We start from the raw sequence: 20,945 nt of genomic DNA, 5'->3' as shown, positions 1-20,945 counted from the left end.
CCAAAAATGTGCTTAATTCATTGTCACCCTCAAACCAGTGTTGTCATGGTTAAGTAGCTGTTTGCACCCTGGGAACATAGTTGATAGACACTGGGCCTCATGCCTTTACATTGTCTGGGTGGAGGTAAAAGTCCTTGTTCTTGAATTTATAAACCCTTCTTCATCAGCTTGCCCAGCACAGCAGAGCTGGTGTTTTAATTCTTTCTATTCCTCCTGTAGAGACATTAGAACCAGGGTTAGATGCAGAGTACTCAAACACTTACGGTATTGGTTCTGTTCAGGCATCTGGGGAATGAACAATTTTGGTGCCCACGGAGAAGAGGCCTTGGTTCAGAGCCTCCTGTTGCAACTCTCTTAGCATTCCAGAGTCCTTGCTGGAGGCAAACCCAGGTCAGCAGGGAAGGTGGCAGTGAGGTCTGGCTGCAGGAACGTGTCAATAGCAAAAAGAGTGGGAACTGCTGTGTAGAAGTTTGAAAAGCTGGTAGACAGAGGGATCACCTCCCCTGCTTTTTCTGATAGACGATTTCACCTCTCAGTATCATTAGTTGGGACTCACCTAGCTTCTCACTTTTTTGATAAGTGTCAGTTTAGCAGAATTAACTTAAGCCTTAGCACGGTCTTACTGTAGTTTTGAATTGCATTTATGAGGTGTCATTTCTCATGCATGTTTTTCAAGCTTTCTGCATGTCTAGCTCATGATAATCCAGAGGGAAATATAACTATGAATGCTGAAAGCTGACTTTGCAGAAAGCATGTTTCTTTTATCGGCAGTTATGTTCTACTGATGCTGACATACTGAATTGTTAAAAAATGCACCCTATTTAATTACAGCCAAGTGATGTCCCAGCAAGCCTTTCTCTGGTAAGTATAATCTGTGTTTTTGTTGTGAATAATTTCCCTAAATATTTTGGCAGTCTGCATGAGGACACTGCTAAGCGATGTTGACACACTTTTCCTGTTCGGAGTTGGCTTGTTCTTGTACAGTACGTTTAATCTAATCATCACAGCTTGACAAAGCGTGGCATGAATGTGAAACTGTGAGACACAAATAATTTAGGTTACAAAAACTACCAGTCTTCTCAACCAGAGATTTCCAGTTGCTACAGGAGTGTACTAAGGTGTGGTTCTTCTCTTCCCATGAAAACACTACTTTCTTTTCCACAAAAATACCTTTTATTACAGGGATAACTGATGAAATTTAGTGTTTCAGTTGTAGTCACTAAACAGGTATAATGGATAGGTCACATACATTAAGCCAGTTTAAAATATTTTATTTCCTAACTCCTCTAGTGGTTTGAAATTACTGGAAGTGCAAAGTTTGAGGAAAAAAATCAAAGCAAAACTATACAGTGCAAATGCATGTTCTTTTAATTTCAGAATATTTTATATGTCTAGTGAGAAGATACAGGCAAGGAAGTCTAAGTTTCTGTAAATAGTATAAGATTACAAAAAGTCCTAGGAGTTGAATGACAGTGCTGTGCTTTGGCAAGTTTTTATTAATTAAGGAAAATGGTGAGGTTTTACAACCAAATATTTCTGCAAATGGATTGAGTAGTACATAATCTGAAAGGAATAATCTTCTGTCCTTTCAGGTCATCCCATAATTTTTGCTAATCCTGTGTGGTGTAGCCATCCAGTCCTGCAGACAGGAAGCCAGTTTGGAGTACCTTTGCCAGATGGTTGATAGTCGCTCCACTTCCCCTTGTGAGCATTGTGCTTGGCTTTCCCAACAACTGCTGGTGTGTGATAATTGTGTAGCTCCGTGGAGAGAAGCTGTCTGGAGATCCTGACAGTAATGGTGTGAGCGTGACGTTTCCGAGGCTTCTGTGTTGGAAGTATGATATTACCTATGGAAGTAGGGAGGGGATGTTTGTCGGTGGAGATGGGCTGGGCCCTGGTAAGCTGTGCTCCTCCAACAGCAGCTTCTGGTGGGGTGAAGAACAAGGTGATGCCTCTGCTGCCGTTCCTCACCTCAGTGTGGGTCTCTGCCATCTGCTTGGTGTAGACGGACATACTGCAGACAAGAAAAGGGAATAGGTGGTGTCGGCTTTGAGACAGGTTGTTCCTGCAAGCAACCAGCAGGACCCTTGTGAGCTGCCAGGAGGACTTTCTGCATGAGTCGCTCCCTGTAGAGCTCACGTGAACGTTGCATGGGTTTTGAGCAGGAGACATGCGTTGCAACCCCTCATTGCCACCTCATATAAAGTTTTCATGTCACCTACTACTAAACACTGGCAATCAGAGCTGTTAGATCACAGCCGGCATGGTGTTACACCTTTATTGCTGTACTGGTACAAATAATTAAATGTTGACTTTTTTTTTGCATTTACTTGCTCAAGTCCACTGATACTTGAATGAGATTAGTGTGGCTACAGTTGGCCTTCTAACAGAAGCTGAGAACAACTACCAGCTACACAGAACTAGGATGCAAGTGAGTGTAATATGTTACAGTGGGTAAGAGAAAGTATTTGATGAAAGGAAGCTTTTGAGCTGTACCACTGCATCAGTAACGGTAAGATTTTTTTTGTTACTGTTCAGTCCTATGTCCATACAAAGCTGTTAGGCAAAATGTTACATTATATAATTAAATTATGTGGTAATGTCTGTATATGAAGAAAGGCCTAATATTGTAAGATACAGTTTTAAATCGAAGTGCTTACTAAGCACATCCCAGAGTAAAGGCACAGTTGTGTGCCTATCAAGGTACTTAAAATGATGCATTTTACTCCTCTGAATTACCATTCTATCTATTAGCAGCCTATTTATGTTACAGTTTGGGGCACATTAGCAAGAATGTTTTGTCTGTGGCTTGCCAAGTGAGTCACTTTGGTGTTTATAATCTCTTGGTGATTTGCCAGGTAAACCTCTGTGCCAAGTTTAGTTTAGTTTCTCATATGATCAGGAAGGGATACAGGAGGATGCACTGAGGACTTCACTGGCCATCTCCCCTCAGCACCCTGACAGGAACGAGGCAATTGTCTTGTGCTTTAAAGAGGAAATTTTCAAAGGCATGTAGACATAAATCTCACACAGAAATTGCTGGGATTCCCTTTGAACATCTGACGTTTTCCCTTTGCACATCCTTCTTTAAAGCTCAAATAATCCAGCACCTTTTTTAAGGAATTACCCAATCCCTCAGCATGCGTCCTCCTAGGAAAGCTTACTTACCTGATGACATTTACTCCCTGTTGCTTCCCTGTGTGTATAGTAGCATCAGTATTTCATTTCCCCCAGGTTTATTAGTGTGGAATCGAGTATTGAACTTGCTTTGGTGGGCAAAATTTGCCATCGTACCTTTGAAACAGCCTATGAGTGCTTCTGCAATAGCGGAAATGGCAAGCGTCAGGTTAAATGTAATTACTGTTTAAACTTTCAGATTCTTTTTACGTGGTTTGGGAAGATGTAAAGGGGGATCATTCAGGCTGATTTCATGTGGGGTAATTTTCAAGTTGTGGTACTGTTTCAGTGAGAAGAAGCTCCTGTGAATTGTTCTGAATCCTCCTGTAAGCGTGATATGAGGGGCTTGGGGCCTTATGTTTAATTTTTATATTAAAGATTAAAATCAGGTACAAAGAGGTGGTTGTTTTACGCTCAGGTGTGCATATATACCCATGTGGAACCAGCCACCAGAAAATAATATTTTTATACAGTAGCTTAACTGTCAAGTGGGTTTGAAAATCAGCTTCTTACTACTTTTTTTGGAAAGAAAGCTTTCACATAACCCAGGCGTTGTTTCATTTCTGTATTCAATACATGCAGAAAATACATGGTATTGGCCATTGTAAATAGTATGGACTTCATTAACTTCTAAAACGTGGTTGGGTGGTAAATTTTACAGGTGTTGTTTTCCTACACTTCTCTTTCATTTCTTTTTGTTGTGAGTGCCTGTTCCTTACTCATCTTCTTTCAGAATTGATCTTTGCAATGGGACAGTATATCTAGGGTAGAAGTTCTTTAAAAGGAAGAATGTGGACTTGTGACTTACCCGGTGAAGTCTTGCAAGAAATCTATGCCCCTCTCTGCTGTTTGGCGCTTTATGAAAACCAGCTCTCAGCTAGGCTCTTCAGGCTTTTGAGTCTGGTGATTTTTGCTTCTTCTTGAAACACTTCATCACTCTGTCAGTAAATAGAGTGGGTCTCATCAGCTATATTTGAGCATTCCTGGACTTGGCACTTCCTTTGCCAGAAGACAGAAGTTTGTCTGCTGGTGCAGATACTTTATTTGTTCCTGTGTCAATGATCTACTTGAGTTTATAGAACTTTGTCTTCATTTTTATCCCTTCAGTATTTTTAGAGGTTCTTGGCTTCCCTTTGCACTCTACCTGAGCTCTCAAAGGTGAATGAATCTAACTTCCCAGGCTGCAAAGAATCTTTCCTGGGTGCTTTTGACCACTTCTAGCTACATTACTATGTTTGTCTATGGAAGCACAGGAAGAATACTTTTCAAAATAATGTATTCCCCTTAACGTGTTTTACTGTGTTCCACTCCTTCGCATCAGCCTAATACTGCAATATAGCAAATGTGGATTAGCCTGCTTGTCCAGCAGCATGAAGAAATACCCAGTTGTAGTAGCTGCCCATATAGAAAAGTCTGCTGAAGAAATGAAATTGCCGTTCTTCCTTCCATGCCTCCTCTTCCCTCATTACCTCTCTTTTTTTTTTTTAGCTCCTTTATAAAAAAACTAAAGCTTGATGAATTTTTGTTTTTTCTTTTATTTAAGGACAGGGTATAGAATTTGCAGCCATTTGCTGTTGGCTGCATTTGTTTTAGTAACGGCACAGAAGCCGAAGCCCTGCGTTGCCAGGGCCCAGGGAAGAGAACAGCTAGAAATAAAAGGAGATTCTGACATAGCGAGTATTTCTAAGACTATGAAACAAAAGCGCAAGTGAAAGTGAAGCTACCGTTGAACATAAAGTTTATCACTGTTGCTGGGGAATAGCGTCCGCCTTCTTCAGGACCGCTGTGAACTTGGCCAGACAGAATGGGTGGAAGGGCAGAAGGTGGGGAATGTCTGCATCCTATTATGAATTGGAGGAAATGACTGTCTGCACTCTGTACGCTGGTGGGCTCAGAGTATCCTGCCGGCAGGCTGGTTAGTGCTGTAGGATACTGAACAAAAAGTGGTGAATTGTAAGCTTTGGTGTTTAAAATAACTACTAGGGATGAGAAGAAGTTCTTTAAACATATGCTGTGGGTTTTCTGTTGGCTTTCTTAAACTAACTGGAAACTTTCTGCTTTCTTTCAGGAGCATTTTTTCTCTGAAAACATTGCTGCTAAAAAGCTCCAAACAGGAGAAGTAAATCCAGTCAGCTTGTCAGGTCACTGGCTCAGTGTAAAAGTGCTTTCATGAGGTAACGTTGGGCCAAAGTCAACTTTCTTTCTCCTTTGTAAATCTGCAGCCAAGCAATGGGCCAGAAAATCTCAGGGAGCATAAAGTCTGTGGATGTGAGGGAGCCCCCTTATAGACCTGTTAAACGAGAGCTGAGAGGCCCGGATTTCTGCAAGCCGGCGCGGCTGGACATGCTGTTGGATATGCCCCCTGTCAAGCTGGAGGTCCAGTATAAACACGCTTGGAACAATGAAGATCGCTCCTTAAATATATTTGTAAAGGAAGATGATAAACTGACTTTTCATAGACACCCAGTTGCCCAAAGCACAGATTGCATCCGCGGTAAAGTTGGCTACACGAGAGGCTTGCACGTCTGGCAAATCCACTGGCCCACGAGGCAACGGGGAACTCACGCTGTGGTGGGTGTCTCCACAGCCGAAGCTCCGCTGCACTCGGTGGGATACACATCGTTGGTTGGTAGCAATAGTGAATCGTGGGGCTGGGATCTGGGACGCAACAAACTCTACCACAATTGTAAAAACCAGCCTGGGGTCACGTATCCTGTCTTTTTGGAACCGGATGAGTCTTTTGTACTCCCAGACTCCTTACTGGTGGTTTTGGATATGGATGAAGGGACGCTTAGCTTCATGGTCGATGGACAGTATCTTGGAGTGGCCTTCAGGGGACTAAAAGGGAAAAAACTTTACCCCATAGTCAGTGCAGTTTGGGGGCACTGTGAAATTACAATGAGATACATCAACGGACTTGACCGTAAGTGTTACTATATTTCTTCATTACATTGTCTTTCAACTTATCTCATGTAGGATTTTTCTTCTTTATCCTTTGGTTGCGAACAGAGTGTGCTGGGAAGGAGGGGACTGTCCACTGTGAGTAGATTGCATCCGATAGTTACTGCCCACGACTAATATCTATCAGTTGTGTCTTGTAATGATGGTATGGATCGTATCGAAATATTTTCCCTTTTGGCAAGGAGAGTGGCAAGAAATCTGTGTTCGAAGAAAGTGAATAGACTGAGAATAAAGATCTTGAGAAACTTCCTGGGTATATTTAACAGTAAAACTTTTGTTTACTGGAGGATATGTTTTAAATCTGTGGTTTTCAAATAGGATTTGTGAATCCTGTAAAAATTTCCTGTAGTAGTGGGAACTCTTACTTGGTGTGCATAAACATACTTGAATTCAGGCCAGTAGGCTTTCTTTCCATAGTTGCCTTTCCAAGACCCTCAGAAGCAGCTGTGGATCCCCAAGAATCTGGGAGCTCGGGTCAAATACTGCTTTCAGCAGTTTTTCTGAAAGAGAGCTCTGTTCCTTAGTTCATTTCAGAAGGTGCTCTCTCGGAGTATTCTCCAGAAATACGGGGTTTTGGATAAGCATTAGCTATTTTTGACCTAAAGGGGTAATATCAAATTAAATCCTTACGTAGTAAGGAGCAGCATGTTGCTGCGGTGACCTTGAAGTAGTAGCCCACCGGAAGATGAGTTGCAGAACTGGGTCTTGTCCAGTTCTTCTCACTGCTCAGGAAGACATGTGCTCTGCCGGGTCCATACACAGCACAGCGTACATTCGGTCATGCCCAGTTATCTACAGTCAGCTTGTTAGCTGCTGTGAATTGGAGAATGGAAGGCTGAAGGAGGTAGTAAGTTGAACTTTGTTCTTGTTTAAGACTGTATTATCTGAGCCGTAGGAGAAACCATCAATATAAATATATAGATTTAACAAAAACAGGTGACTGAACAAAATTTTCATGGTTTTGGGGTTTTATGAATGGAACTTGGACTTGTAAAAAGAGAATAGTAACAAGTGTACAACACCTGCCTTTCAATTAGTAATTTCTAAAGGAATTTGCTATTCTTATCAATTAGGATGGGGTGATCTAATTTTTTTCTGTCAAAAATTAATTCTCTGCTCATTAGCCTTACATCTGACATACAAAGTAGAAACATAATCTTAAACAGGGTCAAATTATTTAATTACCTTTTCATAAACATCTGTAATAAGCACTGGGGGAAAGAATCTTTATCCACAGAAGCCCTGCAGGTTATTACAGCCAGATGCTAAACGGCAGCTTCCTGAGTGCTTTCATACAAGGGGATATCAGAGGATCGAAAGTATTTTGCAGTTACTCAGATGTTGCAGAGAGTGGTGTGCTGACGGCTTTTTTCTTTTTTTTTTTTTTTTGGAGGGTGGTGGGGGAGAGATACTTTTGCAAGCTAAATATTTATATGCAAAAGCAGTTTTTATAATACTGGGAATATCTGCCAAACTAAGCAAAGTACAGCTCGGCTTGGTCCACCACGTCCACACAAGGAATCGTTCTGCACTTCTTTTGTAGCCTTCACAGGGCTGCTCAAGGGAGCTCTAGAAAGATGAAAACACAGGAGGAGGATGTGAATGAGTTTGGTAGAAATTATAAAATGAAAGGGGATAAGTAGAGAAGGATAGCTGTGGTCTGTGAGATGGCAGAGAGGAAAAATTCCCATCCGGTTTCTCGTGGGATAATTTTGCTGGAAGAGGCAGGATAGCTTCCTAAACTACCCCTGAGAAAGTCAAAGTGGTCATTTTTATCTTTTTTTTTAAGCGTGAGCCCATGGCTAAAAGTAAACTTGTAAATTAAACTTTTGTGTAGGCCTGAGTGTTACTCTGATCATGTGAAGAGGAAGTTTAAAGCCACTTCACCGTGGGGCAGTTTGACATCCTGGAATCACATCATTTGTTATCACACGTTCACTGATCCATTACTGTCCTGCAACACAAACAGCATTCAAGAAACCGAAGTAGCTTGTTTAGCTGGTGCTCTAAAGCAAACACCTCCTCTTCTCTGCTAAAAGTGCTTCTATCCAGCCAGCCTTTGTGTAGCAGTGCAAGTCTGGTTGTGGCACTCTTCATGCTCACTCTCATAGCACTAAATATTACAGGTTTTTATAATTGTTTGTTCTTGTGAAAATCAGAGTAGATCTTGAAAAACAGTGAGATGCTCCTGTTGCGTTCAGAAATTTAAATACATTTGAACATAGATACGTGTGCGGGGTTTTTTTGTTGTTGTTTGCATGCTTTTTAACCTTACAAATTATCTCTCCCCCTGCCCCCACTTCCCTGGAAGTATTTCATACTGCTGATTGCAGCTTTTAGTAGATCTGGCAATAGTAACTTAGCTGTTCTTGAAACTGTGCTGTCAAACAGTGACTAACTTGCTATTTAGTGATTGATTGTTACCGCTCAGAATGCATACCACAGCTTGCAATGGTTGTTTATGTGGTGTCTTACAGAGCAAATGAAGACCTCGGCTGCAGGGATTTCTAGTGTTTTCAGTACTTGCTGTTTAAATAGGAGGCCTCTGAATACTTCAAAGGCCCGTGTATTTCAGTTGCCTGGCAAAGAGTGAAAGGCTTGCAGGAATGGAAGAGTGTAAGGATCAAATGATGGGCTTGTGCAGCTGCGATGAACTTAAACATATGTCATAGTGGTATAGAGACGATGCAGACTTTGAAGTATGTTAATTACTGCATAGATGGCAGAATCATAGAAGGGTAAGGCTGCAGGTCAAAGATCAAGAACCTGTGTGCCCTCTGGACTCTGGATATTGCTCCTAGAATAATGCTGTGCTTAAAATCAATCGTAGTTCTTCCAGCTGCATCTGATAGCCAGAGGATTCTGCTTTCAGAAGCTACTTTGAGCACCACATGATGATGTGCCGTGACTTTCACAAGACAGTTTTTCACTTGCATTTGAGAAACTCAGAGTTGCAAATATTAGTCAGGGTTTGGGAGGGAAGGCAGGGGGACAGGATGGAGAGTGCTCATTGTAAGCATATTGAGTTCTTCCCAGGACAAACTTTGATCAAATGCTATCAGTATTTACCACACTGATGTTTGACCAGTGCCTAAGTTTTACAGAATTTTGCATCAGAATTCTGACTCATTGCCTATTGTAATAATTAAAAACCCCAAATCACATAAATGCAGTATATGATATTTTTCAGATGCTCTTTTCATCAGGGTACATACATGTTTAAAAAAAGCTAGGCTATTTATATCTGTTGTCTGATGAGGAGTTCTGGAGACTATTTATAGACTGGAACAGAGAAACAGTAAAACACTTTTGTATAAATACACATTGCAGATCATGACTGATACATTAGTACTTGTGTGTTTAAACAAAGTGGTGGGAGGACAATATAACTGTGCCATGGTGGAAAACTTGGTCATTGAATAGGTGAGTTGAATGCAGTGATTCATTTTGATCCTTAAAAATACCTGACAGAATAGTCAGTATTTTAACTTCTGGGAGTCTTGACTTTTTATAAGCACGCATTACAGGTCCAGCTCTGCCCTGTTCTGAATTGGTGTGGAAGAGCAAAGCAGATGGTCTGCATTCTGTATATAATAATAGGTGATCCATAGACATAAAATTTGATAATGCAACTCATAGGTACAAAATTTAGAATTTAATATTTTCCTAGGTGGGGAGGAGGCAGAAGGAGGCTGCAGAAAGATTTTCCAGCCATCCTTGTGTGATAGCATAGAGTTGTTTGAAATGAAATAGTGAGTGTTGGCAGGAGGGTTTGTGGGGCTCTGCTGGTCTTGGGAACCATCCCACGTGCATACATCAGCACAGCATGCTCTCACTAGTGTTATGAAGAAACATCTGCAGGTGTGCATTAGCACTGGCCTTCTGGCCATCTCTAAAAATGCCTGCTGGTTGCGCTTTCAAACTTCTTTATCCTGTAACGTGCGCTCTCGTTGAAAGTGAAGTGCTGGCTGCTACAGCTGCTGCCTTGGAGTGAAGCATCTGGTTGGGATACATTGTGGGATGCATCCTGATTAGAGACACTGCCTCCATGTGATCATGAGAATTTTAAAGAAAGCTAAACTTGCCAAACTCTTGCCTAAACTCTTGCCTGTTGTGCATTTGCATGAAGGAAGGGTAAGTCAATGTTTAAATGAGCTGTGAAAGTCTTGAAATTGCATGTGAAAAGGAAAGAACTCTGAATTCTGTATTGTGAGGTGTTGAGTAGGCTCCAATAACTAAAGATTAAAAAATTGCACCCAACTACCACCAATTTATGTTTTTTGTTATAAATCCCAAAGCTATTTCTTAGACATGAGTAAATTTGGCAAGATTTTGGTGTAATGCTGCCCAACCAACTTTTTGGTAATGATGTATGATGTCCAACACAGCCATGTTTTACTCATAGATTTTTTTTTTTCCTGCCTTTTTAAGTTCCAGAAAGAATAACTCCTGTTTTGGATGAAAATAGATTGTAAGACTTTTAAAGATAAACAATAGTATCACATTAGCTTCCTTATTCTCTTCCATTCTGGATTTAGCCATCTTGTCTTAAATTGATGTTTTCTTAGATCCAAGAATTACATTTACAAGACATCTGGGACGTTGGCTGACCTTTATGTCTGAATCTTCTCCTCCTAAAATTAGGAATGTTGATTTCAAGATAGTAACTTTCAATTTCCCATATATACTAGTACAACTACTTTGAAACGTTCTATAGCAGACTGTTTATTTCCTTTCGAGTGGTATTTGTGGTTCTTTTTGCTATTTAGATGCAAAAGAATGCTTCTTGAGCTTGATATTGATAGCACATTGCAGTTCTTGTGCTAAACCTTGCATAGCCCTTACACAATTTTGAAAAGAAGTCTAATTGTCAAGTTCAGGGAGCTGGAAGCATTTGTCTCAAAAGAGAAGACGACTTTACTTACAAATGTAATTTATGGAAAACATTTGTGTGTACCGGTTCATATTTTAACCTACAGATCCTTCTTGTAGTATTTGGTACTTACCGACAAGGGTCCCTAGGCTCTCTGTCAGCTGTTGCTGACCACTGCTTTGCAGCATGTAGCCTATTTTTAATATCTGTAACTATTTACATCCCCAAACGAAACAGAACTATTATTTGAAGTATGTGCTTCGAACTCACCTACAATGAATGAATAGGTGGATTAAAGCCGTCATCCAAACAGGAATTCTGGGGTTCTGTTTTTACATGCCAGCAGCCTGTTAGCTGTGCCTGCGGTGAGCTGGTGCAGACATAAAACTGGGGGTGTTCGGAGAACACTGGCTCAGTTCAGGGAGCTGTATCTGCTTCTGCGTAGAGGCGCAGGAACAGTAGTTCGTGTTTCTGGATCCTGAGCTCCCTCTCTGCCCCTGGGTTAAGGGTGATGCCTTTGGCGCCCGCCTCGCTGAGGTTTGGCTGCTGCTGCTGAGGCTGCCTGTGCACCTGCAGCCCCCTGGGAAGAAGCCTTGGGGTGCTTCTGTGTCGCAGGCGTGGGGAAGGAGGGAGGAGAGGGCTCCGGGTGCATCCCCTCTGTTTGCTGATACAGCTACAGAAGTTTTGGGGTGTGGGGTCTGTTTGAACCTTTTGCTCTTAGCCTTGCAGAAGACCACAGCTTAACCCTTGAATCACTTTCAGACCTTAGGTTGCACGTGTCTAACATTGTGAAATAAGAATGATGTTTCTAAGCTAAAATAATGAATTTGGAGCTATGGAGCTAAGCACAACGTTTTTCCTCTTTCCTACTGTTCTCAGTTTATTTTAATTTGCATTGGTCTGTCTCTAGCGTACCGCACATGCTAATTATAAATATGGACTCTTCCCCTTGGAGACCTTTTTGCCATTAAAGAAATCTAAGTGAAAACTGTAGAATTGTTAACTGCTGGGAGAAATACAGAATCTCTCATCAGATTCTCTGGGTTTTTCCCCAAATGGTTTTCAATTAAAATTTTTAAATGGATGTGGTTTTTTTTGTTTATCTAAACCTGTTTGTTTTCTATATTTATATAATATGTTACTCTGGAGCTTGCAATGGAAATAATGTACTCTGAAAATCCAGTATTGCTAAACCTTGGGAAGAATTTTCCCTACAGACATGCTATCAGAGGATGAAGCGGTAGTAATTAAGCAGCTAATGCTGTGAAAAAGCAATCTTTAGTTTTTGAAATAATTTAACAGGAAACAGCATTTTCAGTTCCTACTTCAGGAATCACGGAGCTCATTGCTGGGGTTTTTTTGTCTTCCTCCACATGCACCCCCCTTCCCTGGGTTAAGTGTGTTTCTTGTCCTTTAGTCCTAATTTGTTGACGCTTTCTAATTAATTCTAAGCCTTTTCTTAGCAGGTTGAAAACACTACATTGTCACTAGAATATGCCACTCAGTTAATTGGCTTTTTGCCCCAGCCACCTTCTGCCCCTTCCTGGTGGTTTCTGCATTACATCTCTCTCCAAGATACTCTGCTTTCTTTCAATCCTCCTGCTCCTTTCCTCTCTTCTTTTATGTTACCACACTCATTGTTAATAAATTCGCGCCTAACTTTTTTTTTCTGCATCTCTAACTTCAGATATGGCAGTTTTTGTTACTGATAACAGTAGAACGTTAGGTGTAGTGTCACTCTTCTAGAGGAAGGACATTTCAGATTTAAGGGTGTGACTTTAGCTGTAACGATGAATGGTCTTTAATGGTCTTTTTGGATGAATGTTGAATATTTGTATTTTTTCATTTGTACAAATTAGTTGTAATCATGCAGAGAATCATCTGATTTCCTTAGCTTGGTACCAAATAGTTGCTTACAAAAGTATGCACCTAGAAAGAGCTTCTCAAGCTCCTATGCTTGTAAGATTAGTCTTGCCTTGTTTTATACAACTTTGTCCTATTAAGACCTCCAGCGATAGAGACTCCTCAGGCCACCTAAGGCACTCATTAGCTTTACAGATAACAGGTTCCCCCCCCTTACTATCTAGTCTTGTTTGTTTATTTAGCAGGGAATGCAGTTATCGTTGACCTAAAACATAAGAAGGTGCTGGTATACTTTATTTTAAGTTCAGTAGCTCCTAAGGCTAAGTGTCAGTAGTCCACGGCTCTGTTATGGTTTATTTGCATCCTGACATACCTGTGCTTTTACTTCCTGCTCTGGTTCATAAAGGTGCCATGGCAACTGCCCAATCTGACAGTTTTAAGGAAAAAACGCACATTAGTGTGTTCTGATCATGTGTCCACTGATTTCCCGTATATCCTGTTTTTAAGGAATAAGAACCTTAAAGAGCAATGACTGCACCTCTCTTCTCAAAATTGAAGTGAATGTAATCTAAAGTTACACTTTGACTGTCGTATTTATTACTCTAAAAAAGCAATTAGAAATTTGATAGCCTTGCTTAATCCTTTTATGAATTTGCTCAAACTATGATGCTGGAATTGCTCAGCAATGTGAACTAATTCTCACAGGTTTGTAGTAGAAGTAGAAATTTGTACAGGGTATTTATTTTTGGATTTGCGCTATCTGTATTGCTGTTGGGCATTGTACAGCATAAATCCAAGCTTCAGTCCCAATAATGATGCTTCTGCAATACATTATCCAGTGAGATATTTACTTTATAGCCAAAAATGTGTGTGCTTTGTCCATTTTGACTATGATTTCATACAAGTTTCTTCGTAAGTTATATTTCTCCTTAAGATACTACTTTATTTGTCTCTCTAGCCATGGAAGTTTCTTTCCTTGTCTAATCACAAGCTGCTTCTGCAGATGGCTTCTTTTTCTTCCCTTAAAGACCATGTAGCCTCTCTATTAGGAGGGGCAGATAGCAACCTAATTTCTAGTTTGGGCTCAGAGCAAATTCCACTTTAAAAAGATAAACATGAGAAGACCTTGATCTTCCTGGATTATATCATGGTGAGTGCCAATTTATATACATCTATATACCAGTCTTCAGATTATAGCAAACCCCATATTTTTATAGTAAATCTACAGGTAATGTGCCTGAAAATGAGCATGTCCAGAAATGCTACTGTATTCTGCAGATGGTTCCACTGAAAGTAGTGATGGTGCTGTCTACCTCCGTGTGTAAACGAGAGGAAAGCTGCCCCAGCGGTAATGCTGTGTTAAAATAATACTGAGGCTGTGAAGTCAAACACTTGGAAGTTGGCAAGTGGCAGGACGGGATTTGCTTCTTGCAGCTGTAATTCTGAGCCCGGCAGCCGTCATCTGTGCTGTGTCCCACTTTCTCCTGGATAGTGTTTCACTCTGGTAAAAGATGGTAAGTTCTGCTGCAAGTCATCCTTTTCTGTTTCTTTTCTGGCAGCATTTTTTCCTTGAATTTTTTCTCCCCAGTCCTCTGTGTCTGTAAGCTGGTATATTTTGTAGTTTCCCCAGGATAGCCAGCGGGGGAACCTGATGGAGCATGGTGGGCCCTGTGTTCTCAGGTTCAGTTCTGTGTTGCCCTTTGAAGATAACAAATGAAAAGTCCTGCTAGCAAGGACAGGACTGGATCAAAGCTCCCCCTCATCTTGTTTGATTCGTGCATATACAGAGAATTTAAATAACTTCAGTCTTTCACTTTAAACTGTTTTGGGGTGGGAGTGATGATCAGATCTGTCTTCAGGCCTGTTATCAAACCTGATTTTTGCTGAAAAACCTCCAACACTAGAAGTGTGAGATGGGGCATTTCAGTCTTCAGGGCTGAAACTCAGGGTTGAGGCAGAGGAGAAGTTACTGACACAGCTGAACTTCATGTACAAGAACTATGAGGATTCTTTCAGTTAAACATTATTTTTAAATGTTAATTGGTGGTGAAATACGGAAGATAAAATGATGACACTCCTAAGAGGGTTTCTCTTGGTGATTTGAAGCAAACTGAGCATTTCATATAGCCTTCTGCACATTGGCCAGGATTCTGCATGACTGGTTTGCAGTTGCACATCTTCAGCGTTGCTGCTAAGTGCGTCTGTTGCAATGGGAAGATTATTCACTAGGAGCAGTGGATAAAATACTTTTGGTAATGCTTGTTCAGAGTGGACTTAGCAGGCAGTAATTGAGTGAGGCAGGTGCCCAGTGATACCTCAGATCAATTAGTCAAATCTATACCTGTTGTCTTCCATGGACATACCTAAGAAAACATAAATTTTATAGATGTGTCAAACTCATATGATGAATAACAGTGTAAGAGTATCTACCTGCCTTACGTGAACATTTCTTTCTGAAAGTAATGAACTTCCAGACCTGGCATATCTTTGGGCTGGGTTTTATTTTGGGTTTGTTTTTTTTTTTTTTAAGAGAAGGTTACTTTTTAGCTCTGTCTCTGACTATTTATTATTACTGGTTGCCTAAACAAATTCTCTTATTCCAGAGAAGTGATTTGTATGAAACGAAAATGTATTTTGAGCAAGGAAGTAGGTAAAATTAAAAAAAGGATAATTTTTGTTTGAGATTCACAGTTGCATTTTCTTACAACAGACATTTTTATTTCTATAGCATGCTGCATCTCCATTGCAAATGGGAATTCATGTTTGCGTGTATTGTTTGGACATGAAATTTAAAGAAGACATGCTTCTGCTTTTCAATAAAAAGTAACTATAAATGTTTAATCTTGTGCATGCCACATATCTGTATGCCTATTCAGTATGCCACTGTATAGGCCACAAAACCTTGATACAGCATCTTGAAGCTAAAAAAAAATTGCTTCCTCTTCCCTGTGGTTTCAGCAAGCTTGACAGCTACGGTATATTTAACTAAGACAAAGTGATTAGTTTCTTTTAGATCCTGGTGCTTTTCTTCATTTCTTGTAGTGTTTACCTTTTTATTTTTTGGCATTCTTTTAAGCAGAGAGCCTGTAATCTTCCTCAAAATTACGTTCCTCTGTCCATCAAAACAAAGCAGAGCGAGGGGTTATATTAGTACCCTGTTCGTACTTTCAAAATTGAAATGCTTTATGCTTCTGAAAATGCCTCACTTGCAAGTAGTTCGTATTATGTAAAATACATTGTTTGGAGAGGCTTTGTTAAAGATCTTTCTCTATAAAGGTTAAAATAATTTTTAAAGGCTTAGGAATTAGGTTTTTTTTTTAAGCAGTTAATGATTTTTTTTTTTAAATAACAAATTTTAGTTTTAAAGCTAGCATAAGTATTATGAAAATAATGTATTTTCACTGAACAAAGAGCTTCTCCCCAGTAAGTTGCCTCTGGTGAAATGCATCATCCAGCCACGGGCACCATATCAGAATCTGGTGGTCAAACAAACACAGCCCAGTAGTGTGCTTGGAGTTTGCGCACCTTCAGTGACAGCTTCTTTTCCAGCCTCGCTTTGTAAACTTTTGTATTCTTTGCAGTATTAACTGCCACAGTGCTGAATTAGCACTTGCACTTAAAAATTTGTAAAATTTTGACACTGGTGATGTAAAAGGCTGCCACTTCTTACGAAACAAGCACTGTTAACAGTGAGTGACTTGGGTTAGACTGGACTGGAACGTGTGCATTGGCTCCTGAAGAAATGCCAATTAATTTCATAGTTCATACTGAGTTTCATTGCAGCACTGGAGGGTCTCCTCATCATGTATGTGGACTCACTGTATCTTTGTTATTTTAACTAAAGCAATTGCTTTAATGTGCTGTGATGGTTGTAACCATGACTGCATTACGGCTCCATGCGTGCTTGCCATATGTGTAAACAATTTGCTGATTTTAGTGGTATGACCTATTGGCCTCTGCCTGTATAAACAAATGAAGGCCAAAGTTCAGAGAGATCAGAGGGGAAATTTTAAACATCCTGCAAAATCTGCAGTCCATTAAGTGTACGTTAGTATTCGGTTACAGCCGGTCCTTTCGTACTTCTAAATAATTTGTTAATGACACATTTGGGAAAGGAGGATAACTTCACCTGGTGCATGGAGACTTCAGGGAACGTAATTTGCATTGGTTTTATGTTAAGAAACCAGCTTCAGTGTTTTTTTTCTTGTCTGGGGAAGGGAAGTAATGCTAACACATGCTTTACTTTTCATCTAGAGTGAGATTTAAATGTTAAAGTTGTGGGGACAGGCCACTGGAAAAAGGTACATAGTGTACAAAGAATGAACAATATCATGAGAGACAGATGACCCACAGGCAACAGAACGAAATGTGTTTCAAGGGAGGAGGAAAAGTAAGAGGTAAAGTGAGAAGTGCCAGCAAGATCTAGGAAGATATATTTGAAAGAGCAAATGTGAAGAAGGCACTAGTGCTTAAAAGGAAGAAAGGCAGAGAACTATGGTAAGAGGGTTAAAAAAAGAAAGATGCTGACATTTTGACAGAAGGAAATAAGTCTTGATGTAGTAAGCCAAGTAGCATATGGAAAAGAAAGGTCAGGACTATCCATGCTCCTGAATGACCAAACATCCCTACTTTACTTTCTTTACTTTCGTCAGCAGTTTTTCTGGCAGGAGCTCAGATTCCAAACCCCAGCCCTGCAGTAGGGAGTGAACATTCACCTGGCTCCTCCTGGTGTTAAGCACAGCCATGCTGGGCTTTCCTGACCGCTGGTAACTGCTTGTTTTTGTAAGTCAAACTAAGAGCCTGTATAAGTCAAAGAACCTGACAAATGTTTTCTGTGGTTTTAGTAGGAACTTTACAGGAATCACTCTGATGCTATTGGCATCTCACAGGGTCTTTTGTCACTTGTGACTTTAGAACGGAACTTTTCAGTTGGAGTAGAAATGAGTGAATTGTTAATATTTCTGGATCCAAGAGGTTGAATTAACTCTGCAGATTTTTCTGATTTAAATATTCTTAATTTCTGATGGACTTTTATGTTTCTGAAGTAATTTTTTTCTTAATTTTCTGAAGACTTACTAAAAATTTAAATCTGTTATTTCTACATAACAGATCTTGTATTCTCTAAAAAAATTTTATTAACTTCCAGGTATGACTGATCACCAGTAAGAAGTTTAAGCCTTTTTATAATTTCATTGACCAAGAATAAAGCAGAAGCTAAATCGTCTATAATGCAAACATTTTGAAAATCCAGCATGTGGCTTGGTGTACTTGAAATACTGGAGTTACAGCCTTTTATCATCATTCTGAGCAAAATTGCTGAAATGAAACTCTCATAAATTGGCAGCATGAACAATGCTAGCATCTGTGTGCAACCAGGAGCTTCCCGAGAATGCAATTTTTTTTCCTAAATCGCTTATGCAGAGGAACTTCCAGGCTTCCTCTGGCCCATTTTTTTCAAACACCTTTAATATGTTATGCATATATAAGCTATAATCTTAAAATAGTAGTGAAAATAAGTTTGCCTTTAAAACAGAATGGAAATGGAACAAAGCAGCACGATGGTTTGGACTTTGTACTGAAAGGGGTTATACCTTCAGCAGCTTCTCTGGCTGTGGAGCAGCAGCAGCAGTTCTTTACTTCTGCTTCTTACTCACATGCTGCTTCTCTGGTTCTTTAGAAGTCCGGGGTCTGGTGTGGTGTTGAGATACTAGATGCAAGAACCTACCTGGCTGGGGGGTGTATATGAGATGCTGCACTAGCAGGTGAAAGCTCACTGCTCAGAAGGAGTTGCAGTAGGAATTGGCTAGAGATTGACGATTTCCAAAACTGTCTAAAAAAGCCTGCCTTTTGGGGCGGGGGGTGCGTGTGTGTCTGCCCACTTAGAGGGGCCTCCCCTGCAATGCTTTGCTGTTGTTGTTAGAGATTTTCTGTCGGGGAATATAGTGTTGTGGAAGTGGCCCATCATCTCGTGTATAGTGCTACTTTCAGAGTAAGAAAAAACATTATGCAGTTGTGGTGGATGGGTTTCTCAGCAACCCACTTGAACATGCTGGTCAACAAATCCCGGAGCTCCAAATAATTTCTCATCAGACTAGTTGGCTGGAACCACCATCTGCTTTCTGTTCCTCAGGTTTCTGTGTTGATAGAAACTTCCTTAAAATGCATGTATCAAGAAACATTTTGTGTATGAAACATGAGTGAGCATAAAATCTAAACATCAGTTTTGCCATAGTATACTTATTCTCCATTATTCTGAATTATTGTCATTTTGGTTTAGCATAAATTCACTTTAAGTGTAACTGTTTAATTTGTAAGACATCTTAGTAAACTGTTAACAGTAAGCATGTTACATAAAATAGGGAAAAGGTTTGCTTTTCTAGGTAGAAAATAACAAAATACTGTATCTGGTAACAATCTCAGTTTTCCTTTGTATACTCTGAAGAGAACAACTTACTTGCAAATGTAAATATTCAGAATTCCGCATAAGCTCTATCATTAAGTGGTATTTGCATAAGTGCATTTTATATTCACAGATCCTAACTGACCCACAGATAGCATTCTGATTTTAAGGATTTTTGGTAGTGTCATGAAGTCCTTTGCCAGGTGGAGGGAGACTACTACGTGAAAATAGAAAAAGCGTGCTAATAATCATTAGTCAGGAGGGAGTTGAATTAACATTTTGTACAATTGTTTGTTTTTCCATCATTGACAATCACTTGCAGTAACATATGTCATTATTTGCTATTTTTCCCTGTTGTATGTTTAGTCACCCTTATAAACAGGATAAGCTGTAGATCCAAACCCCATTAATTTTGATGTCTTCTAGGTACATTCTCTCCTTAGTGCACAACTGCCTTTGCAGTGTTCATTTTTAAAAAAGAGGTTAGGCTTTTAAACTAGAGTTTTTGGCTAACTCTACATGGTTAGTATTTGAAGTAATACTTGAAAGTAGGTGTTTTGATAGGAACTGACATGCTCTTAGAGGTAATCAAAATGGTAATCAAATGTTCTCTTTACTTGGGAAGTTGCTCAGTACTAAGAAAAGAAGAAAACCACATTTATATAACCAATATGAGAACACACAAGAAATGTAAAAAAAAAAATCAAAACAAAACTTGTTTTTCAAGCTTTTAGGATTAAGATTTTTAGCCACAAAGGCAGATGGTAAGTCCATTTCCCAATGCTAATCTGACAATAATGTTCTGATCCTCTGTGGAGCTCAGTAATGCTCTGCGCTTGCCTGAAATCCATAGGCTGCTGGTAAATAGTATCTCCTCCTGCAAAAAGTCTTCTGTGTTGATGTAGCTGGTGGTGGAGGAGTGCCTCCTGCTAGTGAGCAGGTACAGGTAATGCTCTTTCTCTAGTTTCTCTGCGGTATTATAAAATACTGTTTTTTCAGGAGGCAGGGAAGAAGAGTGCTATGTTGTCCTTCTCTGATTTGACGGCTGTAAGCCATCTTTTACTCATTCTTGTTTTTCTTTCTTTAATCTGCAAATGATACTGTCTCTATTCCTACAGATTCGAAAAATGGGTTCTGTTCAGCTGATTCTGCCAGTTGTTTTGTACGAACAGTGTTTAAATACAGTCTTTTGAGGTAAAAAGTGAGAAACGACCTTTGAAGAAACGGGGGTAAGACAAGTGTGTCATTAAAATGCAGTTGTGCAAAGCTGTCTAGATGTGTCTTCAACACATCTAAATTTGAATTCATCCCCTGAATAAACTAAAATTTTTGATTTTTTTTTTTTTTTTTTTTTTTTAAAAAGGAACTGTTTTCTTTGACTGTCAAGTCATTAGTTTTGTTTAATGTCGAAAACCGCGATAGAACTGATTCACTTGTAGAGCACTCCTTTAACCATCACCTTGCAGAATAAGAAGCTGCCAAAGAGGCGGACTTTGAGCTGGTAGGTGGGGGAGGCACTGGTCCCTTCTGGACCTCCTTACTGCTGATTCCGGGAAGGGCCTGTTTTGCTTCTATGTTAAAGTTGGTCTCAGTCACAGGGTTTCTTCAGGGCTCTTTGACTTGGTTTGGCAGCTTGCTTTTCTGTTTTACCCGGAGTACAGTAAATGGGTA

At 40.0% G+C, this 20,945-nt stretch overlaps 1 protein-coding gene across 1 annotated transcript in view; it reads left to right on the top strand.

Moving 5' to 3' along the window:
* Positions 1 to 20,945, top strand: part of SPSB4 (splA/ryanodine receptor domain and SOCS box containing 4) — an 87,285-nt gene that overhangs the window by 16,025 nt on the left and 50,315 nt on the right. The window contains exon 2 of the mRNA XM_059822750.1: positions 5,246 to 6,100. Coding sequence (XP_059678733.1) covers positions 5,407 to 6,100 — 694 coding nt within the window. The 5' untranslated portion in view covers positions 5,246 to 5,406. The remainder of the gene's footprint in view (positions 1 to 5,245; positions 6,101 to 20,945) is intronic.

The sequence above is a fragment of the Gavia stellata genome, chromosome 11, assembly GCF_030936135.1.
Source record: "Gavia stellata isolate bGavSte3 chromosome 11, bGavSte3.hap2, whole genome shotgun sequence".
NCBI classification, from domain to species: domain Eukaryota; kingdom Metazoa; phylum Chordata; class Aves; order Gaviiformes; family Gaviidae; genus Gavia; species Gavia stellata.
The sequence above is the reverse complement of the archived record's forward strand: the minus strand, read 5'-3'. Positions and strand labels throughout refer to the sequence as shown.